Here is a 9,418-nt window from a genome sequence, read left to right as displayed (position 1 = left end):
CTCAGACCATTTCTCCAATTTGTCCAGATCATTTTGAATTATGACCCTGTCCTCCAAAGCAGTTGCAATCCCTCCCAGTTTGGTATCATCTGCAAACTTAATAAGCGTACTTTCTATGCCAATATCTACGTCGTTAATGATATTGAACAGAGCCGGTCCCAAAACAGACCCCTGCGGAACCCCACTTGTTATGCCTTTCCAGCAGGATTGGGAACCATTAATAACAACTCTCTGAGTACGGTTATCCAGCCAGTTATGCACCCACCTTATAGTAGCCCCAACTAAATTGTATTTGCCTAGTTTATCGATAAGAATATCATGCGAGACCGTATCAAATGCCTTACTATAGTCTAGGTATACCACATCCACAGCTTCTCCCTTATCCACAAGACTTGTTATCATATCAAATAAAGCTATCAGATTGGTTTGACATGATTTGTTCTTTACAAATCCATGCTGGCTATTCCCTATCACTTTATCACCTTCCAAGTGTTTGCAGATGATTTCCTTAATTACTTGCTCCATTATCTTCCCTGAAACAGAAGTTAAACTAATTGGTCTGTAGTTTCCTGGGTTGTTTTTATTTCCCTTTTTATAGATGGGCACTATATTTGCCCTTTTCCAGTCTTCTGGAATCTCTCCCATCTCCCATGATTTTCCAAAGTTAATAGCTAGAGGCTCAGATACCTCCTCTATTAGCTCCTTGAGTATTCTAGGATGCATTTCATCAGGCCCTGGTGACTTGCAGGCATCTAACTTTTCTAAGTGATTTTTAACTTGTTCTTTTTTTATTTTATCTGCTAAACCTACCCCCTTCCCATTAGCATTTACTATGTTAGGCATTCCTTCAGACTTCTCGGTGAAGACCGAAACAAAGAAGTCATTAAGCATCTCTGCCATTTCCAAGTTTCCTGTTACTGTTTCTCCCTCTTCACTGAGCAGTGGGCCTACCCTATCTTTGGTCTTCCTCTTGCTTCTAATGTATTGATAAAATGTCTTCTTGTTGCCCTTTATTCCCGTAGCTAGTTTGAGCTCATTTTGTGCCTTTGCCTTTCTCATCTTGCCCCTGCATTCCTGTGTTGTTTGCCTAAATTCATCCTTTGTAATCTGTCCTAGTTTCCATTTTTTATATGACTCCTTTTTATTTTTTAGATCATGCAAGATCTCGTGGTTAAGCCAAGGTGGTCTTTTGCCACATTTTCTATCTTTCCTAACCAGCGGAATAGCTTGCTTTTGGGCCCTTAATAGTGTCCCTTTGAAAAACTGCCAACTCTCCTCAGTTGTTTTTCCCCTCAGTCTTGATTCCCATGGGACCTTACCTATCAGCTCTCTGAGCTTACCAAAATCCGCCTTCCTGAAATCCATTGTCTCTATTTTGCTGTTCTCCCTTCTACCCTTCCTTAGAATTGCAAACTCTATGATTTCATGATCACTTTCACCCAAGCTGCCTTCTACTTTCAAATTCTCAATGAGTTCCTCCCTATTTGTTAAAATCAAGTCCAGAACAGCTTCCCCCCTCGTAGCTTTTTCAACCTTCTGAAATAAAAAGTTGTCTGCAATGCAGTCCAAGAATTTGTTGGATAGTCTGTGCCCCGCTGTGTTATTTTCCCAACATATATCTGGATATTTGAAGTCCCCCATCACCACTTTTTTTAATGCTGATTTTGTTTTACAATATAGTTACAGAGTAGGCCTTAAATTATAGCTTTATTTTTACAATGAGCAAGTATTTACCAGTAAAAGCACCAGAAAATGGAAAAATCCTTGCAGCTGGTATGTATGAGGCAGACCAAGAATTTTTCTTTGGCCAAGTTGTACAGTTTGAATGTAATAAAGACTATAAACTTTCTGGATCTAAAGAAATACATTGCTCAGCTGATGGAAATTAGAATGCTGATGTACCTACATGCATAGGTGAGAAGAAAATTATCTTTTAGTTTAGTGAAATTTCTCTTTAGCCAAAGTGATTTTGAAGGTACTGTTGAAGCTCTTATCATGGCACTTACAGATTCTTAGAAACTGATTATTCTATAGGAGAGTTATGGAACGAGCAAAATATTTCCAGTGATAATAATTACAGTACTTAACTGATGTATTCATCTCCATTGCATGATATGTGTAAAGGAAGTCAAATAATCTAGAAAATTTAGTCATAATAGAGTCTTCTAGACATTCCCCAATCTTCACTGAAAAGTTAACACTGATGATACATAAGACATTATACATGAGTGAATAAATGTAACAAGAAAGTACCTACAGCTGAGAATATTCATTAATTCTTTGCATATTCTAATACTATCTATCCTGTTGACAGTAGATCAACTAGATAGTTGGCTTTTTGAAGCCAAAACTGGTAGGAAAGAATGAGATTAATTATATTCCTTCCTGTATATCAAACAGAATTATAGCCTAATTTCCACTCAAATCCACCTGACTTGTTACACTGTTGTGTTGCATTGAGATTGCATGTTCTTCAGGGCAGAAACTGTGGCTTTGTTTGTTCTTTAAGGCATATAGCACATTTTAGAACTTAGAAATAACATCATCACATTCTACATGAAATGTATCAGGGATGTGCCTATTTCTTTTCCTTGTACCATGGACTTGGAAAGCACCACTTTACATCTTTCCACCTCCTTGGGTGCTGAGATATCAGGGGATGTTCCATTCCCTCATTTCTTAATTGGGTGGCTCAATGTCCGGCCACAAACATGGAGGGAATGGCATTCTTCAGTATCTAAAATACTTGTTTTTCACTTCTCCTGAAATAATATTGCTTAACACAGAGCACTCCTGTCATATCTTATTTCTAGGTCCTTCCCATGCATTGAGAAGAGCTGATCTCTGTGAGCACACCTGATTGTAGGCTATATCAGTTGCTTTTAATTTTTACCCATTCAACCTGCAACTGAACTAGGAGAAAACAGCCAGGTTCTGAAGTAAAATTAATCAGCCAGAGTGTTTTTTGTTAATGATATGGTTTTACTAATGAAGTGCATTAATCTTTCCCCTGTGCTGAGTGTGACACATACAGGATAACTCCATATGTAATATTTTTTTTAACTGCTAACTTGTCACATGCACATATTATTGTTACCTATTCTAAAAAATTAACAGACTAACCTGCAAACAGAGTTTGAGTCTATATGGCATTTGATATTTAATATCAAAACCAAGTATGCTTCCACTTTATTGGTATTCTTAAAGTATTTAATACTGAAACAATCATGGTGGATTGTGCTTTATTCAAACTGGCATGGCCAGATATATCACTTATTTGATTCTTAATTTGTTTTGTAAATAGAGATCATAGTATGGGATTGATTTACCATGCTTCTGAAAAGATTTCTTAACATAATATTTCCATTTAATATTGAACCCAGTGAGTTTTCAGAGTCAGGAAATTGTTTATATATTAACTGATTATGAAGTGTTTATTTAGGAAATGTATGACAGGTGACAAGCACATTAATGGCTTATTCACACTGTTGGGCTAACTTTTGCAGCTCTGGCATCCCCCTACTTCTTATAATTCAAATGTGGAAGACTGGTATTACATATGTTAGTTGTTTAAAGCTGCTGCTAGAGTGCTGCTGCTTCTATGCCATTGAGCTGACTTTGTCTTCTGTATATTTACCCCAAATTGCAAATATGTCTTCAAAATCCAAAGAACAATTCATGAAATCTATCCCAGGGTCTAGATGGGCTTTTATATTTTATACAGAGACTTAAATTCTATGTTGAAACACAGATTTACTATTTCCTGATTAACATAATTTTAAAACAGCCATGTCAAAATGAAATTTTGTATTTATTTTCTAGGGGGTGTTTTCTTAGTCAGGCATCACAACTGTTTTTGTTTTGTTTTGTTTTTTGTTTCTTTTGTCCTTAGAGGTAACCTGCGAATCACCAAGAATTAATAATGGAAATTTAATGACTCCAAAGAGAGTTTACAGGGAGAATGAACGATTGCAGTTTACTTGTAATCCTGGATATACATTCGGTGAAAGATCTGATGCAGATTGTACAGAATATGGATGGCGTCCAAAACCATTTTGTAAAGGTCTGCTTTTGTCCATTTTATACTGTGTGTTCTGTTACTTTTATCTAGCTAGCCAGCTATGGTCCTGGTCCACAACTAATGCTCCCAGGTACTACAGTAATACAAATACATAATTATTATATATCCTGTATCCTGGAAAGCAGTGACTCTGTAAAGAATTTAGGGGTCATAGTGGAAAAACAACTGAACTGTGATGCTATTGTAAAAAGGGTCAATGCAATCCTTGTGTAATGTATAAACAGAGGAGTAGTGAATAGAAGTAGGGAGGTGTTTTTTGCCTCTGCAAAAGGCATTGGTGAGACCACTACTGGGATTACTGCATCCAGTTCTGGTGTCCACATTGTAGAAAGGATGTTGAAAAAATGGAAAGGAAGTAGAAAGGTGACACAAAAAATTATTTTGAGATCTTGAAAAAATGCCTTACAGTGAGAACTGAAGGAGTTTATTCTGCTTAGTTTATTTTTAGAGCATGGTATCTTGCCCTCAATCTGTTGAGCATTCTTACTCCATTGTAAAACAATTAAGTGCCTGCCTGCCAACCAATGTAGCCTGCTGCAAACAGAGGGGACACGTACATCTGACCTGACCAGCTCCAGTCTAAAGGGTCCCCTCCCCAACAACACAGTGCTACAGAAACACTCCGTACAGAAAGAAAAATGAAAAAAAAGCCACTGAAACCACATGAGATTCCTGATTGCTCTTGGGTTCAAAAATGAATATAGTGTCACATGACAGGGGTCAATATCTCCTGATTTCAGTAGCAACTGTTATAGACTCTAACGTCCTACCAGCCAATGAAAGCTGGACACATTTTCCATTGCAGCTTGTCAACACCTTGTTTGGTTTAGCCAATGGGATCATTTAAGAGGATGATATGAGGATCTCTGGATTTGTTAATAATTAATCAATGAGAAGATTATAGGCTTGGTGGGGATTGTTGACACGGAGGCAATGGTTGGAATAATTAGGTAATTAGCTCAGTAAGGGGAAGCTATATAATTGGAAGGAGCTTTCTGACACATGTCTGTGCTATGTTCTGCAGTGCTTGGAATCTAAAGATTAAAAGTACACATGGGGAAAAGAGACAGACTGTGTGCATGTTGTGAATAAGAGAACACGCAAATGGGCCAGACAATGCAGCACATCAGGTAGCTGAACAAACACCCTTTGACAGGGGCCTTAAAAATATATCTTCAGAAAGAGTTAGCAGGCTGGGTGGGAGATGGGTGGACTGTAAGGAGTGATATTTCACCATTAGGGTTGCAACCCTCACCATCTCCTGGGATACTAAGACACCGTTGGGCCTTCATCTTGATCCTGAAAGATGTCCTGATGAGACTGGGAAAGAGAGATGGACACAGAAGACATCGCCACCTTCACCATCTCCAGCTAAATCCTGAATACCACGTGGGATGTGCAACTTTGGTTCCTGTTGTCCTTTCCTCCCTTTTTTCTGCTTCTACCCCCGCCTTATTCTCTTTTCTCTCTCTCTTTTTGCCTTCCGTTTAGTAAAAGTCTGGCCTACCTGTACGGGACTGTTTATTTTGCAACACTACTGTGAGCTTGTGTCAGAAAGGCAGCTGAAAGCAATGTCCTAAATAGCCCGATGCTGGTTCAAGTTTGCCAGGTCTCTAAGTGCCCGATAAGGGGGTTTGCTGTGCTTGTGTTTCTCCAGCAGTGAAGCTGCAAGTAGGAGTCAGCACTAGAGACCAGAAGCTGCATTGTCTATTTTTGCTATTCCTTTCTCTCCTTTTTGGCGTGTGTTTGTCTCGTTTCATCTTAAAGGAAGCAGGATCAGACTTTAACAACAACAGCAGTAAGCTCAAGCCCATCTCAACTAATTTTTCTTTTCCCCATAAAGACCAGTTATTATCATCGTTAATACTGTCTAAAAGACGGTCAAAGAGAGGGGTATCCTTCTAAAATCTCCCTCTACCTAAGGGGAAAGGGAATAAGGGATATTGTTAAAATAAAGCCTTACTTGCAACTTTATGTTTCAAATTCTTTAACTTTTTCCTTCTTTTCCTATGTCTTTAAAAGGTTAACATGATTTTAATGGTGTGTTTGCCATGGGACTAAGCAGGCCCAGGGCACTGTACTCAAACCACTGAACCATGTTTGTGTTGTACCATGACGGTGTCATGTTAACACCTTGGACTCTCTGGGCCTACTTATTCCATCCAACCAAACACAACAGGGGTGCAGTGTGGAATGAACTCCCAGAAGGGATTAGACAAATCCAGTGTGATCACCTTTAGGTCTCACTGCAAGGCTTCATTTTTTGGTAAAGTTTTTCCACAATAGTCAGAATGACACTTATAACAACAACTGACCCCTTCTCACCCCCAAAATAAAATAAACTACCCCAAGAAAATACTCTGATCTCTAACGATGGGTAAAGAGCTGTAGACTTCATCAAGTTCATAGGAATCTCACCATGCCAATTTTATGTAGATGATGTTCAAATATGACAATGCTAGTAAAGCTAGTAAAAAAAAAAAAAAAGAGAGAGAGATACAAATAATTTTAATTGAAGGGGGGACTTACAGCCTAAAGTCCTTTTTACAGTTGCTAAACTTGTTCATCTGTTTTTGTTTAGAAATTAGATGTGATCCTCCAACAGTGACTAATGGAACCTACCACCCTAAAAAGAAAGTGTTCAGAGAATTGGAAGTAATCAGAGTAGACTGTAATCAAGGATTTCACTTTGAAATGGGCAATATGGACAGGAGAGCAGAATGCACAAAGAATGGCTGGTTACCTGTTCCAAGATGTATCTGTAAGTTACTTTTATTTTAACATGTTTTTAAAATATCAAAGCCCGAACAATTATACAATGATTATATAATTTCTGCAGTTGAGAATGTAAACAGAAATGAAACAGGTATACTTGCAGGGTTTTTCCTTTTACAGAGTTTAAGAACATAAGAATGGCCATACTGGGTCAGACCAAAGGTCCATCTAACACAGTATCCTGTCTTCCGACAGTGGCCAATGCCAGGTGCCCCAAAGGCAGGGCTGCCCAGAGGATTCAGGGGGTGTGGGGCAAAGCAATTTCAGGGGCCCCTTCCATAAAAAAAAGTTGCAATACTATAGAACACTATATTCTCAGGGGGCCCCTGCGGGGCCCGGGGCAAATTGCCCCACTTGCCCCCCCTTTTGGGCGGCCCTGCCCAGAGGGCATCAACAGAACAGGTAATCATCAAGTGATCCATGCCCTGTTGCCTATTCCCAGCTTCTGGCAAACAGAGGCTAGGGACACCATCCCTGCCCATCCTGGCTAATAGCCATTGATGGACCTATCCTCCTGAACTTATCTAGTTCCTTTTTGAACCCTGTTACGACCTTGGCCTTCACTACATCCTCTGGCAAAGAGTTCCACAGGTTGACTGTGTGGTGTGTGAAGAAATACTTCCTTTTGTTCATTTTAAGCCTGCTGCCTTTTAATTTCATTTGGTGACCCCAATTCTTGTGTTATGAGAAGGAGTAAATAACACTTATTTACTTTTCTTATTTACTTTGCTGGACTTGATTAAAGCACCTGTGAAAATAAGATGATATGGTATAAGTTAATGGAGCTGTAAATAACTATACAACTAACATATACACCATGATTTATTTGACAAAATGTGCTAAACTCCACCCTTCTACAGGGAAGATTTGTAGCTGTGTGTTTTATCTATCCAAATGATAGCATGCCAAGCACAATACCATTACTGTATGAATGGTATAAAAGAAAAAAAAACTATTGCCATAATTGGATTCTGAGTCACTTACATATACCACAGCCCTAGTTTTGTACCATCCATTTTTGTTTCCTCATTTATTCTGAACTGTCAGTCTCTTCCTGAAGAAGAGCTCTATGTAAGCTCGAAAGCTTGTCTCTCTCACAAACAGAAACTGGTCCAATAAAAGATATTACCTCACCCACTTTGTCTCTCTAATATCCTGGGACTGACATGGCTACACCAACAATGCATACAACAGATTCTCCCAGGCAGTTCTTTTCCCTGTGCAAAATCAAGAAGTTCTTTCTCAAATGTTTACTCAGTCTTTCTTCAGGTAAAATCCCAGTGGCTGCAATGAGAGTTTTGTTGAGTAGGGACTGAGTAAAAACTTATCAAAGACTTCAGAATTTGGCTTTGATAATTACAAACAAATGAAAGCTGTCTAAAACAGGAAGAGGTGTAAGTGGATTTGGAGCCCAGCAATGGTATTATAAATTAATTCTCTGATAATGTGACTCCAGATGTCTTGGAAAACATGGAGTTAATTCCCCATGGATCTGCACACAAAGGGAACCTTTAGTATGCGGATCATGTCCTGTCTTGTGTGGAGGAAATTCTGTCACCTCCATGACACTATCTTGCCCACTGGTGGATGGCCCTGTATCATGAGGAGATCCCACACAACATGTGGGTTCTGGGGGCTTGAAACCCTGCCTACCAGGTGAAAGCTCTATCTCGTGCTCCAATGGAACAATTCGGGTAAACTGTGATTGTAACCTTGCAGAGCTCTTCTCTCCTTCCACCTCTTCGAATGAGTGTCCACAGAAGTGGGCATTTTTTCTTGCATGTACCTTGTAATATTGTACATTTTAAACTTTTTTTAAAGTGAGACCCTGTGACTACCCACATATAGAAAATGGAGCATTAAGTGGATATTATGAAAATCACAAAGAACGAGCCTTTCCAGCACAGTTAGGTGTGTCAATTTACTACGGATGTCTTGATGGTTACGTATCTGAAAGCGAGACGACGTGGCCTATGATCACATGTACTAGAACGGGCTGGTCTCCTGCACCAAAATGCCTTAGTAAGTAAAATTGTGTTTGTATTATTTTGTTCAAAATTCTATTGTAGTATAACTAATAATTATATACAGCAATGGACAGAACCAGGACTGTGAGGGAGGGTGGGTGTTACTACAACGCTGCTCCATTCTGGCCCCTTGGCTCCCCCAGCAAAGACTGTCATCCAAGGACATGAGTGTCTCTTTAAAAGGATACTTCCTCACATCAGGCTGGAGCATCAGCGTTAAAAGGAGCACGTACTTGGAACAGGCCTTCAATAAACCGGTTGTAGTATTTGCAGAGGGGTTGTTTGTATTTTGTTGTTTTTTTCCCTCCTTTTTGCTTTCTCCTTATTGCTGATCCCTCAACCAGCATTTCTGTTTCTCTCACAAGGGAATAGGATATGAATTGGTATCCCTCTGAGAGTGAGAGTGCTAGTGGAAGGTACTGGGATCTTGTGGATTTAGAAAGGGAGGGAAAGATCAATAACCTGTGTGGAGAGAGACCTATGAGGAGGGGTATTTTGTGTTGTGAACTTTTCTTCATGAGGAGAGGCGTAGGTG

General features: G+C 39.3%; 1 protein-coding gene across 1 annotated transcript in view; it reads left to right on the top strand.

The window, feature by feature from the left end:
• The first annotated feature begins 1,778 nt into the window (after positions 1-1,778).
• LOC112108677 (complement factor H) overlaps positions 1,779-9,418 on the top strand; it is a 44,700-nt gene continuing 37,060 nt past the window's right edge. The window contains exons 1-4 of the mRNA XM_026660402.2: positions 1,779-1,914; positions 3,893-4,063; positions 6,663-6,842; positions 8,678-8,878. Of these exons, the coding sequence (XP_026516187.1) occupies positions 3,934-4,063; positions 6,663-6,842; positions 8,678-8,878 (511 nt within the window). The 5' untranslated portion in view covers positions 1,779-1,914; positions 3,893-3,933. The remainder of the gene's footprint in view (positions 1,915-3,892; positions 4,064-6,662; positions 6,843-8,677; positions 8,879-9,418) is intronic.

The sequence above is a fragment of the Terrapene carolina genome, unplaced genomic scaffold (assembly GCF_002925995.2).
Source record: "Terrapene carolina triunguis isolate 2854851 unplaced genomic scaffold, T_m_triunguis-2.0 Scaffold755, whole genome shotgun sequence".
NCBI lineage: Eukaryota > Metazoa > Chordata > Testudines > Emydidae > Terrapene > Terrapene triunguis.
Note: the sequence above shows the minus strand (reverse complement) of the source record. Positions and strands in the feature narration are given on the sequence as shown.